This window comes from Neolamprologus multifasciatus, chromosome 20 (assembly GCF_963576455.1).
Source record: "Neolamprologus multifasciatus chromosome 20, fNeoMul1.2, whole genome shotgun sequence".
NCBI classification, from domain to species: domain Eukaryota; kingdom Metazoa; phylum Chordata; class Actinopteri; order Cichliformes; family Cichlidae; genus Neolamprologus; species Neolamprologus multifasciatus.
The window spans coordinates 2,657,133-2,675,432 of NC_140458.1; the positions used below are offsets into that span (position 1 = coordinate 2,657,133).

At 39.9% G+C, this 18,300-nt stretch overlaps 1 protein-coding gene across 2 annotated transcripts; it reads right to left on the reverse strand.

The window, feature by feature from the left end:
* Window positions 1-12,629: 12,629 nt before the first annotated feature.
* LOC146494083 (microfibril-associated glycoprotein 4-like) lies at window positions 12,630-16,842 on the reverse strand. Of its 2 annotated transcripts, none has more exons than XM_085146525.1 (7): window positions 16,534-16,842; window positions 16,189-16,259; window positions 15,575-15,733; window positions 15,446-15,484; window positions 15,183-15,279; window positions 13,645-13,812; window positions 12,630-13,389 (listed from the first exon to the last, which is right to left on the reverse strand). In XM_085146525.1, the coding sequence occupies exons 2-7, from the start codon at window positions 16,216-16,218 to the stop codon at window positions 13,136-13,138; spliced, it is 747 nt and encodes a 248-aa protein (XP_085002651.1). In that variant the 5' UTR covers window positions 16,219-16,259; window positions 16,534-16,842; the 3' UTR covers window positions 12,630-13,135. The 2 variants fall into 2 exon arrangements, with proteins under 2 accessions (XP_085002651.1, XP_085002650.1); XM_085146524.1 differs by having other exon boundaries at window positions 16,548-16,841.
* Window positions 16,843-18,300: the final 1,458 nt, after the last annotated feature.

The window sequence follows — 18,300 nt, forward strand, 5'->3', positions numbered from 1 at the left end:
CACCCCAACCGGTCGCAGCAGATGGCCACGCCCCTCCCTGAGCCTGGTTCTGCCGGAGGTTTCTTCCTGTTAAAAGGGAGTTTTTCCTTCCCACTGTCGCCAAATTGCTTGCTCATAGGGGGTCATATGATTGTTGGGTTTTTCTCTGTATCTATGAAGCGCCTTGAGGCGACATTTGTTGTGATTTGGCGCTATATAAATAAAATTGAATTGAATTGAATTGAATTGAATTAGCTGTGTATATACGAATGTGAATCGCATTATTGGCTGGACTATGGGATAAGGTGGCATCGTAATCCCATACGGGAGTAGCCAGTCACTGACTAACACTGCAAAACAGAATTGTTAAAGTTTTAATCTTAATTTCAATTCTGGTTAGATTTTCTTTTTTTGTACACAACACAGCGTGCAGCTTAGAGGGAACATTGCTCATAAGGGTCTTCTGAATCGCTCTTTGTCTGGTCCCTCACCCTGGACCAATTTGCCATGGGAGACACTACCAGGGGGCAGAAGCTCCCGGAAAACATAGCCCTTGGGATCCCTCGGCCACACAAAGCCCTCCACCACGATAAGGTAGCGATTCGCTGAGGAAGCTCTGGTGGAGGCCTGTAGCGGTCCATGTTCACACTGTGTTACTTTATCTAGTTTGGTGGTAACTAACTAACATCTGAGCTCATGCATAACCATTTCTATCTGCATTCCTGAGTGTTCGGGCTGTTAGACCGTTCTACTTCTGTTTTTCCACACCATCAAAATTCTGTTTTCAGAAAACTGGCCCAGTAACAGTCTTGCCTTACGTCTATGAGCCAATCATCTTCCATGCATTTTTAATCTCAGTGCTCTTTTGTCAATCTGCCTTTCAGATTGCGTTTCGTGTGCCTTCATCTTTATCACTGCATATGTCTAGACCACTTCCTTTCTTCACTTTGTTTAGTAGTTTCATTGTGTAGCTTCAGAGTGCAATCTGCAAATAATTTATTACTTAATACATCAAATAAAGTTCAGTTATGTTCAGGTCTTTCAGATGATTTTTATTGAACTAGTATTCATATGACTTCTTAGCTTGACTGGAAACCCCTTAGCTGACTTATTAATTTAATAAACCAGCTGTCATGTGACAGCTTAACATGAATATCAGTAATGGGGTAAGTTTTACGAACTTGCTTCATAGTACAGGCCTGAGCTGGGCCTGGCTGAGGTCAAACGTGTCATTAATAGTTATTAATAACTATTTAAGTTGCCACTCCTTTTGTCAAATGGTAATAGAAGCTGATTTTAAAAGCCAAGTAACATAACATAACTGTACTGTGAATAATGGTATGCTACTCTGAAACTTTCACCACTTTTATTATGTAAAATCTACCAAGGGGAGGACCTCTACCTCCCACAGCCCAGATCATGTAGCACTGACTTTCACTACATAAATTATAGTAAACAGGTTTTAGTGACTGAACTTATTTCTAGCTAGATAATCAAAATTATTTCTTTAACAATAAAGTCAGAGAAAATATGTCATCAATAAAACAGTCTTTTCTGAAAATAAAACTTTTTAATTTATTATAAAAAATACTTTTGTTGCTGGTTTGGTTAAATTTAATTTCAAACGTTGGCACACAGTAGCTGGCTTTAAACAGATTTCACCGATACCATCTTGAGCCAACCACAACACACAGGAAGACATATGTTTCCTGTTTTTGTACCATGTGTGACAGGCACTATTAGCCCTTGTGTTGTGTTCATGGCTTTTGTTACGGAGGCATTGCATTTTTGGTTTTTAAACCAATCCAGCCATGAAAAGATATGCAAAATTACACAAAAATAACTTTTACAACTGATGCAGATGAACAGCCAATCACAAGAAGGATACCAAAGATTAAATCGGTGATTGTAGCCAGGTGCGGTGAATGCTTCCTGCTATTGTCCTGCACTGTGCTTAATTTCTTCTATGTTCTAATCTTCTAGGGCTGATTTACACTTTTACCTGATGAGCTGCTGTGATGTATTTTATTGTGTTTTACTGGTGTATTTTCATTTAGTAATATGTAGGTGTCATCATTTTTATTATAGTCAGAAAATGAATATTTATGTGTTAGAGAATTTTGTTTGTTTTCAGACGCAGCACTGACTGCTGTTTATTCTAGGACTTTCATTTGCAGTATTGTTTGTTGAGCTATTTAAAATAATTGAGATTCACTTAGTAGCAGTTTTTTGTTTCTTAGTTTTTAGTGCTGTGGTGGCTGCCTCTGGCTTTTTTCTTTTCGCGTATAGAAAAGTGAGCGCGAGAGCTCTCGGTGCGCCTGCTTGCTGCTGAAGTCAAAGTAAACGTTATTGTCATCTCCGCTACATACAGTCCAGTATATAGAGAGATGAGACGACGAGGCTCCAGTTAGAGTAGTGCAAGTAAACAAAAAATAAATATAAGAAGAGTAAGAAAATAAATATACACTTTAGGACCAGGGGTAAAGGGATCAATAACAATTTAAAATTTATATTTTATAGTTTGATGATTTAAAGCCCAATGTCCCCCGTGCGCAATTGCACACTACTGGCACGGTCTCTGCGCACAGAAAATCTGTCGAATTGAAATTAAAATTAAAACTTTAACAATTCTGTTTTGCAGTGTTAGTCAGTGACTGGCTGCTCCCGTATGGGATTAGAATGATGCCACCTTATCCCATAGTCCAGCCAATAATGCGATTCACATTCGTATATATGCAGCTAATCAACGTCGTTGACAGGCTATGACAGCGTCCTTATGTGCCGACAATGGCAAGCCATTAGTGCCAAAAATCGCCACTTTTCTAACCCGTTTGGTTAAGAAATGGCGTAAAAAACGCTGTTTAATTATTTAAAACGCCAAGTGTTTTTTCCGACACTCACATGGCGCGCTGAATGCACCATCCGAGTGCCGTAAAAACTGGCGTTCGAAGACAAACGAAAACGACGTTTTTTCCCGCCACTCGGCAGAAAACGCCATTCAAAGACACGTAAAAACAGCGTTTTTTACGGCGTTCTGTGTCAGCTGTCACGGCGTTTAAAACTGCGTTTTATTAAAATTATGCAGGGCACTCCCCATGGTTCCCTCATCCAATTACTTTCAACTCATTTCACCCAATCAAAGAAGAGGAAGTGCAGACCACACTAATGCATCACCGATTCACCTTGCTGCTAAGTGATTGCCTATTCAGTACCAGTGCTTGTCACAGTACTGACTTGTATTATAATCCCACTATGCATTTTGATGTGTTTAAAGCATGATCAAGCAAACAAACGACAGAAGGCTTATTCTGAAACCTTAACTGTGTTACCTGTTATGGCAGCTCTGCTCATTTCTGAGCTTCTTTCTTATTTTCCTCTGTACTTCTCTTAACCTTTAACTTGTGTCTTAGCAATCAGATTCTGCCATCATGCATTACCGCTTCGTGCTAGTTATGTTGACTTTTCTTCTTCACTTTTTCATAGACTTATTGACCCACTGCCCTCTGGCAGACAGTATAGAAGCCTGCAAACCAGGAATACCTGACACAGGAACATTTTCTTTCCCCTCGCCATCTCCCTCCTAAGTGGTTGAACTATCACACTGCTAGACTGCAACTGCACTCTTTGGTATTAACTTCTGTAATCCTGTAATTTCTGTATAAAATGTCATGTGTATAGCCTCTTTTAAAATTGTTTTTGGAAACCACAAGAAGAGAAATATGTGGCATTCCCTTATGTCATTTTACATTTTCACTGTCAGCAGACAGTTGTGAACATATCTTGGCTTTTTTCCCTTAACCCAAACTGGCACACATTCTACAAAGACAACTCGCTTCCTCTGCTTCAAGCTCTTTGCTTTAAGCAGCTAAAGGGGAGTTAATTTTCTTCTTCCGACTTAGTACATTGAAGGTATCTTAAAGTTAGTCACTTCAAATCTCACCTTTTCCCCTTATTTTTCAGCGATTACAAGTTCATGTGTGACATTTATTTAAACCACCCTGTAGCTAAAAGTAAAAACAAACACCGTAGAAGCACTTGTGGCTGTGTCCTTTGTGCACACACATTAGGGAAAATGAAAAACATTCATTTTTAGAGTGTTTGATCTATAAACATGTACCACTGTGTAATCCCGTTTTTGGATGAACTGAGGCTTAAAAATATTGTCACGATCCTGGGTCTTATGACCCAGTGTTTTGAGTTCAGTTTATTTGGATGTTTATATGATTAAGCTCATGAGCTTTTCTAGTTCTTTGTTTATTAGATTCCCCTTGTGTCTTCCAACCCCTGTTAAGTCTCCCCTGCTCTTCATGTGTCTCATGTCTGTGTCTTACGTTGTCAAGTTCAGGTTGTCATGTCTGTGTCTCATTATGTTTCCTATTTTATTTTGAAGAGATCTTGTGTTTTTATATTATGGATTATGTTTTGAGTCCTTTGTTGTACTGTTTCTTGTTTCTCTAGATTTCAGTTATGGTTATCATAGGTTTAGTTCTTTGGATTTGTAATATGGCTTCCCTGTGTTAAATGTTGTGTCTACTGTGACCTTTTTGTACCATGTTTCTGGTCCCTATGTTCTGTCTTCTCAGTTGCTGTTAAGTTTGCATGTTTAGAGTTCAGTCAGTGTGTTTCCTGTTTTACTTTGAAGGTCCACGTCTCATGTGAGTGTTTCTAGTTTTGCTTCCCTTGTCTCGTCCAGCCTGATTACTCCCAGCTGTGCTCTCCTTCTGTGTCTCATTCACTCGTTATCCCTCTGTCTATTTAAGCCCCATGTTTCTCTTTGTCAGTGTCGTAGTCTCCTTCATGGCTTTGTTTCTTGCGTGTCAGTTTATCCATGTCCCAGTTTAGTTTTCCATGCCATTCTGCAATAAAGCAGCTTTTTGAGTTTAATTTCGTTGTCGTGAGTTTTGCGTTTGGGTCCTTCTCCTGCCTGTACACAGCCGAAACATGACAAATATAGGCTAGAAAGTGACTGTTCATTTCAGCGGTTTTGGTTCCTTATCAGCAGAGTCAGACAGCATGAATATGAGGAGGCTTGTAGAGATGACAGTAGGCAAGCAGACAAATTTCCTGAGGTTGGGCTGAATGAACCTAGAACACAGAGAGAAACCTAAACAAGCAGAAGGAACTTTAGCTAAATATATTGTCACGTGCAGCCAAATGACTAATAAAGAAGGTAAGCGGTGACCATAGAAAAAGCAAAGCAATCACTGGATTGACTGTCCGAATTGCTACGCACTTTTTAAGCATCGGTCACCAACAAACTGAGTCTAACAAATCATTTTCTTTACTTTGGTAATTACAGTTAGTGCCTTGTGTATAAAATATAATTTTAATACCAGTGTTCATTATCTTGATGTTATTTTTTGCAAAAAACACTTTGGCTTTACAGCCATAATCTCTTACATAATTCTACCACATTTACATAATTCACTACAAAGTTCATGTCAAACTATATAAATGTAAAATTAGGCAGAAGTCTTAAATGTATCCATAGAACTCCCCCACGAACAGTTTAACAAGAATAATATCACGGTCAGCAGAGTCCTCAAATTGATTTTTAACCAGGTTATAGTCAAAGGTCAGGTGCCAATCTCAGAGTTGACACCAAAGATTAAAGTCAGTGTGTTAAAACTGCTTTGTTCTTGAAAGCAGTAAAATTAATTCATAACTTTTAAGTCTGAGTTGAGATGGATTCTTGAGTTCTTGGTTTGAGAACAGATGAGGGTAAATTCATTGAACCATTTACCTTGGCTTAAGCACATAATTGTACTACACAGCCCTCGTCAATGGAACCCAATACCAGTATTTGACAGTAACAGGTGAGCCTCAACTTTAATTTGTAAATAGACAAGACACCATGAGAACTGACATTACAATATTTTATTTTACAAAAGTCTTTTAGTTCAAAGTTTGTTTGGCATCTGTTGTACATCTTGAAAATCTTGAACATAAACAACAATCTTTCAAAAGAATATTTCTAGATGAATTGTCATTTGAACTATTTCCTGGAAACTTTCTGAACACCACTTATTTTGCATGGCTTGATGCATGCATACCCCCGTTGTCTTAACTGGACTATAAATATAACTATATACACAATGAACAGTCATTTGTAAAAACACTTTTAAAAATGTAAAATCTTTAAGAAGTCCCGGTGCCAGGAGCAATCCCCTTTAAGAACACTTACAATAACAACTTCATCCCAAAAGCCCACAGGTTTTAACCACAGCTTCCCAGCATCAGTTCATGTATGCAGCTACACCTTTCCAAATCCCAGGGATCCTTTTAATGCATCGTTCATAAGATCTTTAAATTGATCTTCATCTGCAACACCTCTTGGGAGATACAGGGATAAGCTGCACGTTGATGCGTATGGGATGCGCCGCATCCCTGACTCCTGATCGTAAAAGTCTATGTTGCAGGACTGTGGGAACCCCAGTGGTGGAAGTAAGTCAGCCCCAGTTATAAAGACCAGCAGCTCTTCAAACGTGTGGTCCACCTCTTGCTCTGTTAAAATACATACAACTGTTAAATAAGGTGCAATGTGTAGATTTATAATCAGTTACACTGACTGCATAGTAGAGCAGTTGCGTTAATGACAGGTTGTTAGGCAAAACCAATATTGCAAAGCATTGTATTAAAAAAAAAATTACTCAAAGCAATCCTGCCCTCCTAAGACAGGAAATTAATTTTGGTCCTCCGAGTCAGACCTATATGTCAAGGACTGTTTATGCAATGTGTATGTTTTTTTTATTTTTTTATTTTTTTAAGTTATTCATTCTGTCCTTGCAAGAGTACACTGGCTTTCTAGTGATGTCACATTTGCGTGGGTGTTGTCATTGCACCACTCGATTACCCTAGGACACTAATATACAGGAGGTTTCGTTATAGTCAATGGAATACCTGAAGGTTCTTCTAGTTAGGCAGTGCATCTAATTAACAAATGACCTTTGTCTCAAAGGGAGACAGAATAACACAATTTGAAAGGTGAGACCTGTCTTAGGCTACGTCCACACGTAAACGGGTATTTTTGAAAACGGAGATTTTCCATTTTTGTTTTAAAAAATAATCTCGTCCACACGTAAAGGCAGAAATGAAGGAAAACGCTGCTAGGAACATGCCAAAGCAACAGGTGGCGATATATTCCTAACCGTGTAGAAATGTTGGCCAATCAGAAGTCTAGAAGCCTCGGTGGGAAAAAGTAAACAAAGCTGGGGCATAGAAGCAGAACCGAGTCGTATGTGTGGAGGGACAGTAACTGTGTGTATATGTAAGCATTTAAACACTGCAGAGAGAACAATTAACAGTATTGTAGAAATAACGTCAACGAAACAATAACGTGGTGCACAGTGTGACGTCAAAAAATGCGCACACCTTTGACGCTGCGTTTTCTCCGTTTTTCTCATCCTCACGTAAATGCAAAAGCCGAGTTTTCAAAAATATCCACCCTGGCCGGAGTTTTTAAAAATCTCCGTTTTCAGTGTCCAAAAACGCCGTTTACGTGTGGACGAAAGGTGCAAATGCATAGAAAAATCTGCGTTTTCAAAAATACCCGGGTACGTGTGGACGTAGCCTTAAACACTGCAAAAACACTTAATTCTCAGATGTGCTAATACAGTTGAATAATACATTTTACAAGTATGTAATATAACTATTTAATATTTTAGTGTTAAGAGAGGTTTTCGGTCATGTAATAAAAGTAATGTTTTACCAGAAATCACAATGAAAATCAAATTACATCCTATCAGTCTAGACAAGCAAGATCTGGTAGAGATGACAGAAGAAAAGAAATAATCTTCCAAAAATATTTGTTGTAGGTGGTTTCCTTTATGGGGCGATCGTGGCTCAAGAGTTGGGAGTTCGCCTTGTAATTGGATTCGGTTCGAGCCCCGGCTTGGACAGTCTCGGTCGTTGTGTCCTTGGGCAAGACACTTCACCTGTTGCCTACTGGTGGTGGTCAGAGGGCCCGGTGGCGCCAGTGTCCGGCAGCCTCGCCTCTGTCAGTGCGCCCCAGGGTGGCTGTGGTTACATTGTAGCTGCCATCACCAGTGTGTGAATGTGTGTGTGAATGGGTGGATGACTGGATATGTAAAGCGCTTTGGGGTCCTTAGGGACTAGTAAGGCGCTATATAAATACAGGCCATTTACCATTTACCAAAAGGTAAAATAATCCAAAACTTCCTCATATGCTCTAAGAAGTGTGGATTTTGCAAAGTTTGAAGGTTTTATTGCACCCAAGTGTTGTTTAGATTTAGTTGTCTGTGTTTTGTATTGTGGACACTGTATTTAACATGAGATGCCTGAAGCAATTCAAACAGAAACAAGACATGTGTTGTATTCTATGTACTCTGAATGGCCATAAGCCACCATTCCCACTGAAAGATGGTGGCTTCCTCTTCTTCACGTCTGTTACTTCCAGCTGGACTCCATCCAATGGTGAAGAGATCCTGGAAGCTGTTCCTTGTAAGTTTATTTCCTGCATTAATACAGCAAGGAACTGCTTCCAGCATCTCTTCACCATTTGCCAGAACCGACCACACGAGTTCACACCGGCAGCAAACTGCTGAATCATGCTGGCAACCCTGTTGAACAGATTGTACTCTCAATTCATACCACATAGCAAAACTGTGAAACAAAACGAAAAGTTTTGTTTTGTCAATTTAAACACCACCTTAACTGCAATACAGATATCAACTCAGCAGATTGATAATTTGTTTAAGTGTTAACTATTAGGGGGGAACACAATGGGAAGACGAGCACTGACCAGCAAAATACTTTGTAATTTTCTAGCAAATTCTCACCTGTGAAATGCAAAATGAGATACAATCTCGCTCCTTATCCTCTTAACATCAAGTAATGTGGCAGTGTAGATGTCAGGGATACCACAGCCTGCAATCCAGTCCCCAAGGTGACTTTAAGTCTGCCAGGTCTTCTGGGCTGCAGTTGGAAACCTTGAAAATAAATACATATGTTTAAAGCATTCACTAAGTGTACTTACATTTTGAGACGTTCCACTGATGAGCTAAGCTATGCATTGTTTCATTGAATTTAATTACACCTCAGCATGCACACAGCTTTACCTTTTCTATGTTCTGTTTGATGTCTTCGTCCATGAAGACCTCTACATCGAAGTCATCAAGAGATGTCTTCTGGCCACACATCATACAGAACAGGTGTCTGTTGATACACCGTGGCCCTGGCCCATTGTGCGCTATGGACCAAGCAATCAGTTTACCAGCCGTATAAAACTTGTTGCTTGACAGCAACTGCTGGCTATAGCTGAACAACAGACTGCCAGGCTTCCCCTCAAAAATCCCTAGGGAATTCTGAGTTTCGACCATAAGTAATCTGCAGGCCTCCATAATCATCGGCCATTTCACCAACAAATTCAATATTTGGCAATTTATGCCAGGCAAAATATGACTTAGAAAGTGCCATGCAGGCACTGTGTAGGATTTTCCTTCGTCGGGCTATTATTGTACAATAATTGCTGGTGTCGATGCGTTTCCTGGAAATCTTTCAACATAGTTGCAAGGTCCATCTCGTCCTGAAGAAAGGGGGGAGGGAAGGTCATGACTACATGGAACACATACACAGCAGTTCTGGCAGTGTTGTTCATGAGACATACATGTGAATCATTTTGTTCAGGGGAAGCCAGGACAGCCTCATCCAGGTCTGATACTTCTGACTCTGCAGAGTCGATGTAAATCTCTTCCCTAAACAGAACAAATGCATTTGATTTTTTAATATCATGTATACATACTGAAATGGAATGACCCATCTGATAAAAGAATCTGATTTCACATTATTTTACTGTATAAAACAGCCACTTAAAATGGCCATGTGGTCCTTGATTGCTTCTGTTGGAGCCATTTGAATTTTAACAAATTTCAAAATATTAAAATATAAAGTTTGTTGTTAGTTTACTTCTATTTTTGGGTTAATCATTTTTTATGTGAAGGTTAATGCTCACTTCATTGTTTTGCTGTTTATCTTGTCAAGTCAGCCAGGAAGAACTTCAGGGCTATTTTTGATAACTTAAGACAGCGGTCCCCAACCCCCGGGCCTCGGACCGGTAACAGTCCGTGAGTCGTTTGGTACCGGGCTGCGAGAGTTGAGACTCAGGTGTGAAATGTATGGTTTTCAGGGTTTTTATCGGTTTTCAGCGTTATTTTGTTATCGTTTTTATCGTTAACTCAGTTTTCCTGGGTCTTTTCACGTGTGTTATAAATAAATCTTCTTTTTTTCGGTACCGGTACTAGTTTTATTTTGTTGTATTTATCCGCGACACCAATATTTTCTCGGACCGCGACGCCGGTCCATGAAAATATTGTCGGGCATAAACTGGTCCGTGGCGGTTGGGGACCGCTGACTTAAGAGACTGGTATAAGACCAGCATGCACTGAGATGGGCCTTTTTTTTTTTTTTTTTTTTTTTTTAAATTCGAGAGACAAGCAGCATGAAGCAACAAAACTGGATCTTGTTATTGGTTGCCAAAATGAATCAATAAACTATACAACGCAACTTTCAAGTTTTGACAGTGCAGTTTTCCCTGCGCACAAAAGATTATCACAGGGCAGCAGAGTCTTCTGTACATTTTTTGTGAAACATAAGGAACTGCCACTACAGTGCCCATTTACTGGGAATAGTTTGGGTGATTTGTAGTTCCAAGTGTCTGAATGGTCAGGCTGACTAAAGTGTTATTGATGCATTTTCAGCAATTAAAAATACCAATATCACGACATCAACAAATCTGAAAAAATGTGAAAAAGCAAAACAGAAACCGAATGAGGCAATTAAACCATTGGTCTATATTCAGAGCACATAAATGTTATCAGTTCAATACATGCAACTTTTAAAATTTTAATTTTTGCTGGTCTCACCCTGTTATATTGTACTTATTGTCTATTTACCTATGGTGTGTGCTTTATAAGTTCCAGTTTACACTTAAGTTTTGGCATGTTATTCAACAACTACCACTTGCCTGTTAACCTCTGGTTCCTGGAGACCATGCCTACTAGAATGAGCTGTATGGTTTTCATGCAGACCACTGCAAAGGAATAGCAGAAATATTTCATAGCAGGAAGAGGACCCCAATGCAGATATTTATTGATCTAGAGTACACAAAATGATCCAAGTTATAATAATGATTATTTTTGAAAACGCAGATTTATCTATGCATTTGCACCTTCCGTCCACACGTAAACGGTGTTTTCGGTCACTGAAAATGGATATTTTTACAAACTCTGGCCAGGGTGGATATTTTTGAAAACTCAGTTTTTGTATTTACGTGTGGACGAGAAAAACTCCATAGCATGTACAAACTCCGAAGCACGTACAAACTCCAAAACAAGTAAAAACTCCAAAACACGTACAAACACAACAGAAGTGCTCCAGGATGCTAGGGCGCAGTGCTGAGCTTTTGTTACCTTGTGCCTACACAAACCAGCAAGTACCAACGACCGGATTTGTTGTGTGGTAGTAACAGGTAAATGAACATTCTTCTTTAAATTATATGAATATATATGAGTGCTTGTGTATAAATACACAAACAATACACATAGGCTTTCAATTGTGTAATTTAAGTGATCTGTGTAGCTCTGTTTTGGAAGTTCAGTTAAAGCTAGTAATGTGTTTTGGAGTTTGTACGTGCTTTGTCTCTGGGGCCACCGCATATATTTATATATAAACTTATATAAATAAAACAACTTTTTTTTACATTAGTAATTCCTTTTGTGCATAATTTTATATCGTTGTTAATAATAAATTAATTAAACCAAAAAAACAACCCGAAGAACCGGTTCAGAACCAAAAGAGCTTTTTAGTGAGCCGAGCCTAAAGAGCCGGTTCTCTAAAAAGAGCCGGAAATCCCATCACTAATATTTGAGGAGGGAACAAATGATATTGATATTGTTTGTTATTTGGAATGGAGGGCTCTCTGGGTTTTTGTTATTAGTGTTTTCATGTTGGGAATATTGTTTGTGTTTGGGCACTGTAATAGAAAATAAGGTTTTATGACTGACAGATTACATTTCAAAACATAAATAAGACAGTTTCAGTGCCAAAGTTGGTATTTTTTTCTCGAACGTTTAAAATGAGGTAAAAAAACAACAACATACAAACCTATATAACACATAAAATTATCACATTCTAATTGATAATTATGGAAGTGATTATGCTGTTATTGGTAAATGTATCTCATCGCATTAGTACAGCACTTAAATAATCTGTGTGTATACAGTATATCCATATATTCTTATAATGGCAGTCATACACACAGCAGTATTAATAACAGGAACTTTTTCAATAATAGTGAATTCCACAATAATACAAATACTACTAATAATTATATTGTTAATCATTTATCTGTGAAATTGTACATTTATTGTCCTGGAATGTGTGCATTAGAGGAGCACTTAATTTTGCTTTATTTTGCTGGATTGTGTTTTTGTTCCTGTCTTTTGCATGTTTTTTCTATATGTGTTGCTGTGTGCATAAGCTGATGAAAGGCATCCTCAGTCTGAATATCTATATTTTCATTCCTGAAGAAGGACGTTTTTGACTGTGACCAGTAGAGGGCAGCATTTATGATCAGCCAGAGAATTCAGACAAAGATACAGAGACAAAGAAAGCACATCAGACGAAAACAAGTCTTTGCTTTGCTTCTTATTTATTGTCAGCATGTGAGCAGATAATGATTCACATGAGGTATTAGACCTCTGTCTACAGTTAAAGATGGTGGGCTTTATTTTCCTGATGCAGCTCAGGCAGTCTCAATGCAGCTGAACTCCTTCCTGGTGTTTCTACAACTAATAAAGTCCAACTTGAGTGAGATGGCCTCGACCAAAGCAGCCACATGTGTGTTGTTGTGTATGTGTAACTACAGGAGCTCTACATTTCATTCATTACTGCTGTTTGATTTCACACACGTCTGTCATTGCAACATATTTATGGTGATGTATGAAAAACTGCTGCTGGTTTATTTTATTTGACTGCTTCGTTCAAAAACATGAGTCAGCTGTACTGCACTGGTGGATTTTCCTTGTGCCCAACTTTAAGAAAATAAAGCTCAAAGAAAGGTTACATGATTAATGAGAGAAAAGAAATCAATCATTAGAAAGCAGTTGCTAAAATTTTGCTGAATGTTTGTCCTGCAGATTTACTGCACGAGACGAAACTTCATGCTCATGGCCTTCAGGGAGTAGCCCCAACCCTTCCACGGGTACCACTCCATTCCACTTGCAGCATAAGTGGCCATAACTCCCCAGCGATAAATACCAGTAGGGTTTGAATGGTGACAGTTGTTGTACCAAAATGCCCCCAGGTATAATTGGGCACAGCTAGCGGAATTACCATCCTGATCTTTGTCAAAGGTGGAGAACTTCATTGTGTTGTGGTAAGTCATACCATCCCCTGCAGAAACACAACACAAACAGAGAGTTTTAATGTGGTGTGAACTTGCTTCACACAGGCATCGTGTACAGCATGGCAAAACAAGGAACAACTGGAGGACTGGTGCTATTTATACACAGTCACAGGAAACAGATGAGACAAGAATATTTGAGAACAATGAGGGAATAAGTGAGGACTGGGACAAGAAGTAAAACTGACATGCATTAATCATTTGTCTTTTACATAGATTCTTTACCTCCGTATCACCTCACTCACCTGCCCCTCCATTACTGAATCCAGCAATAGTCAGTTTGTATCCGTCACATTCAGGATCGACCTTGAATGAAGAATAACGAGCAAACACTTCCTTTCCCAGAAAATCCCTCATGTCGACCCGCAGCTCAGATTTTTGCTGGGATGTCAGGGCACTGATGATGTCAAGACCTGAAAACACACAAACACACTCTGATAATGAAGAAGTATAAAAGCTGACAGAGCCGGAAATCATTCAGTAAAATACCTAGTGATCTGCGATTATAGAGTTTGCTGGAACAAACTGCCTTTAAAGAAATTGTACAAATCAGAGATTGGCAGGCAAAACCCGATCACCACCTCCTTGCGGTTCCAGCTGACAACCACGACCATTGGGAGGTGGGCCAACGGTGAGGGTCTTGAAGTCAGGGGGACCGACGCGCCGGTCAACGCGTTCTTTGCTCGCACCGAATGCAATGCCAATCCAAAATTTAGAAACGAATGTTAGGGCATCCCCCAGAGACGACCTGTGTCATCCTCGCCCAAACGACGTGAGAAGAGGACGAGGGCTACCTGCCAGTGGACGAGGGAGGCCAAAGAAGCTAGTCCAATTACAACGCCTCAGTACCCTTAACGTCTGTACATTAACCGGACGGAGGCGTGAACTAGCCGACACTCTCAAACTCTGCCATCTAACATATTTAATATAAAAATGATAAAAACATTTGGATTAATAGAGAGGACACCGAAGTTAGCGTCTTGCTCAGGCCAGAGCTCATTTATTTCTGAGCTGCGCATGCGCAGAGCCTATAGCTAGAGTCTCTCTGGTAGTTCCACAGCAGTGCAAGAGCACCATCTACTGGCATAATGAAATATAACCATGATCTGGCAACACATAACAATGTCAAAATAAGTCACAATAATAAACAAAAAATAAGAGGGTAATTGGTTTTCTTAAAATAAACATGTAACTTTTTCCAACCTGCTACACAGGCGCTCTTTTTGGCTGCAGTGGTTATTATTATATTTACATGCTTCCAGCTCCCATTTCTACTCGTACTTTTCGACTCTCCTTTGTCTCTCGAGGCTACATTCTTTAGGGTTTTGCCTGTAACACTCTGCTTATATTGCCTTCATATTAAATTATTTTTTGAATAATAATCTTTGAAAATATTTCTTCATGTCATTATGCAGCAAGTAGGGGTGACATGGGCCGCGAGACTGAGACACAGGCATTAGAGCCTCTTAATGAGTGTTTTGTTTGGAAGCTTGGAATTACCGTGGAATTAGCAAAAATAGAGAGGGCATAGTCTCACATATGAAACAGGAAAAGACCTTGTGTAATCCATTTATTTCAACAAAGTAACTGCATTCTGAGTACCACCTTTTTAAACAGTAACTGTAACAGAATACAGTTACTCATATTTTGTATTTTAAATATGTGACGGCGGTACATGTATTCCGTTACTTTACAACACTGCGAAGGACTGAAGGTTTGAACAGTTTGAGAATGGTCAGATTTGAATTTAAATTATTTTGTCAAAGACAAAATAAAGTCTCACCAAGCCAGTACTCTCCATTGGCGTTTCCGAAGCCCATCTTGTAGTGATTCCAGGGTCTGTAGAAGTTCAAGGAGCCATCCGTCCTCTTGAGGAGCACCTGGAAGAGGGGACAGTGTGGCCAGTTAATAAACATGAAAAATGTCAGGAAGTGAAATTTTCAGACAGCAGAGCTATAATTTTATAATTTCCTCCAGAAGGAAGTGTTCATACTGAAAAGTTACTTGACTGGAACTTTAACTGAATAAAAGAGAAAGAAAACTCACTGTCCAGCCTCCTCCCTCTAAGTCCATGTCACAGTACACCTGCAAACAAACATGTGTCACTTAATGTCACCTTTTAGCTTCTTGTAGCCTCAAACATTAGCTTTGTCTCCTACAGAGGCTGGACTGTACCTCGACTCCAGACTTTTCTCCAAAAGGGTAGATAGTGTACACGCCGCTGGGTCGGCTGCTGTCTTGTTGGTGGATGTCGTTGCAGTCCAGTGGCTGAATGAGCTCTTTGGAACTTGTCAGCAGAGGAGCCAGGTGGAGGATGGGAAACACTGACAGCAGCTGGAACAAAGAGGAAGTTGTTGGTTTGATTGAAGGTGTCAGGAGTTGTTGTGTGGATGTGGAGATGAGGGGACCCAAACGCTGAACTCGTGGTGAGGATTAAGGGTGTTTATTGGAGGATGAACGGATGAACAGAACAGGGAAGATTGCCCCAAAGACAAGCTCTATATCATCTCTTCTTATCATCATTGCATAGGAAGTAACCCAGACAGTAAAGGTGACCTGTTGTCAGGTAATTACAGCCATGTGAAATATGAAGCCTGAAACAGTGAAGCTGGTCCTCTGCAGGACACTGTGTCAGTGTCACATTTTGTTTCACAGAGCTTTTAAAACAAACCTGAACCTCATCCACTAATTTACATGGCTCAAGTCTAAAAGTCTAAAGACCATCAGTCCCACACAGGACACAAACTCTATTCTCCTGAGGTGAAAGGAGTTTTATCTTGCTCGCATACCTGTCCAGCCCATTTCCACTTGACACACATTGTCAGATTTCTGCTGTATTTAATGATCTGCTGATGTGGATCTGAAAGAAATAGACTGAGTTAAAGCAGAACATGCAGATAAATCTGTTACCTACCTACAGAATTCAAGACAAACAAATCATTCAACAAATCAGTTATTGACAAATCATTTTTTAAAGTGTGCATGCCGTTGATGGAATTATAGTGATTGCAGTTAGTGTTCTATTATTTACTGTGGAATAGTTTCAAATGTAAAGCTATTTACCTTTAGTGTAACAAAGAGGCTAGGCAAAGATAGCAGAGCTTTTGCAACTCTGTGAGATGTCATAAACTCACCTGTGTGAACTCACCTGTGAGTCTAACCGAATGCTCTTTGTTTCTTCAACTTCAGTATGTCCGAGTGTCCCAGGTACACTGCTTATATCTGCAGGAGGGCTGAGATGTCACAGCAGGTGATTATTTACATTTCTCCTAAAAAAAAAAGCACCATCAGGGTGTGGCCAGCTTAAAAGAAATGTAGATATTGAGGTGTCATATTCTATTTACTGTTCCATGCCATCATTCAATATGTTGATCTTTTCATACATCTATTCTTGGAATAGATGTATGAAACAATACAGGTGTGTTTTAAATTGACCAATATTCTAGCACCAGGAAGAACCATCATCAGACTTTGTCATTTACAAAAAATATATAAAAAGACAAACAAAACAAAAGTGACCTGGTTATTAATAGAAGAAATTTTTAAGAACAAAATCTCATAACGTTTTAAAAATATAAACTGTACGGAACTAAACAGAAGAAAGAAGAAGAGAAGTAACAAGTTAACATAAACCAGTGACACACTCCACTCAAGGATCACTACTGACGATGTGTCCCAAACTGGTAAAGCGTCTGGGCTGCCTTTCCTCATAACAGCCATCTCTCAAGATTTTCTCCATTTAAAGCAATGCATTATCAGAGACTGTAACATATAGTCCTTTTTACTGAATCAGAACTCTGGAGTGATCCAGTGACCGCTGCGAAAGGGCAGCTGACAATCAGGGAAAGACCAGATGACAGCCTGGAAAGACCGCTAACAGGAGGGAATAGACCCTAACGGGGCTGGTGTTGGTTAACGCCTCATACCAGCAGGACGCAGCGCTTTTTAGTGTACCTGGGTACACCCAATATTACCTAAGGGTCTGTCAGAGCAGGGGCGAAAGCAGATGCTTTCCAGACGGATTTAATAGCAACGAACCACAGAACGGTACCAACGACGAATAGATCAATCAGTATTGCTAATAATGGACCATCAATGATGGTAGGAAAGAAGCTGCAGAACTGCATTTGTGGCTGGTCAAAACTAACAACTGACATGGGCCTTAAAATCCACCAAGGCAGGAAGAAGTGCCTCAGCGAGCTGAGAAAGGGGCCTCGCATTGACACATACTTTTTAAGAAGTAAGTCAAATCAGTCCATTGAAATCCAGAGGCTGGAGAATCCCCACAGTCCTCAGGGCATCAGCACCCCGTTCAAAGTTCATTATTGTACAGACTCCCCATAGTCCTTCCCCAGATTGGAACTCAGTCAAATCCAGCCAGTAGCAGTTCCCAGTCTAGAGCTTAGCCAGCCACACCCAATATTAGATCCAAGCTCAGGGTCCGGCCATTTATTATCAGCCCCTAGCTTGGAGTTTAGCCACCAACAGCTAGCAACACACTTGTGTATATATGTAAGCCAGCCACAATCAACACTACGTTCCAGCCCAGAGCTCATCCAGAAACAGCCAACAGAAACTTTCAACACTGAGTCTAGCCAACCACTACCAGCAAGGGAAAAGAAGATGGAAGGTATGAAAAGATCAGATTCTGTGGCCCAGATCCAGTGAGAAAAGAGAGTGGGAAACCATTAACTCGGAACTGGCTCTTATACTAGATCAACAAAAGGGTCCAGTTGAAAGGAAGCTGGAGAACCCGGGAACCATCATCTACAGCTATGGGACCGAGCGATTTGGGGGTAAAGAACAAGACTCAGAGACAGCAGAAAGGCCATTTAAACCAGATACAAGCAGATATTTGTCTGTTTCAGGTGGTTGGCAACACATTTTCCTGTGCTCTTTGT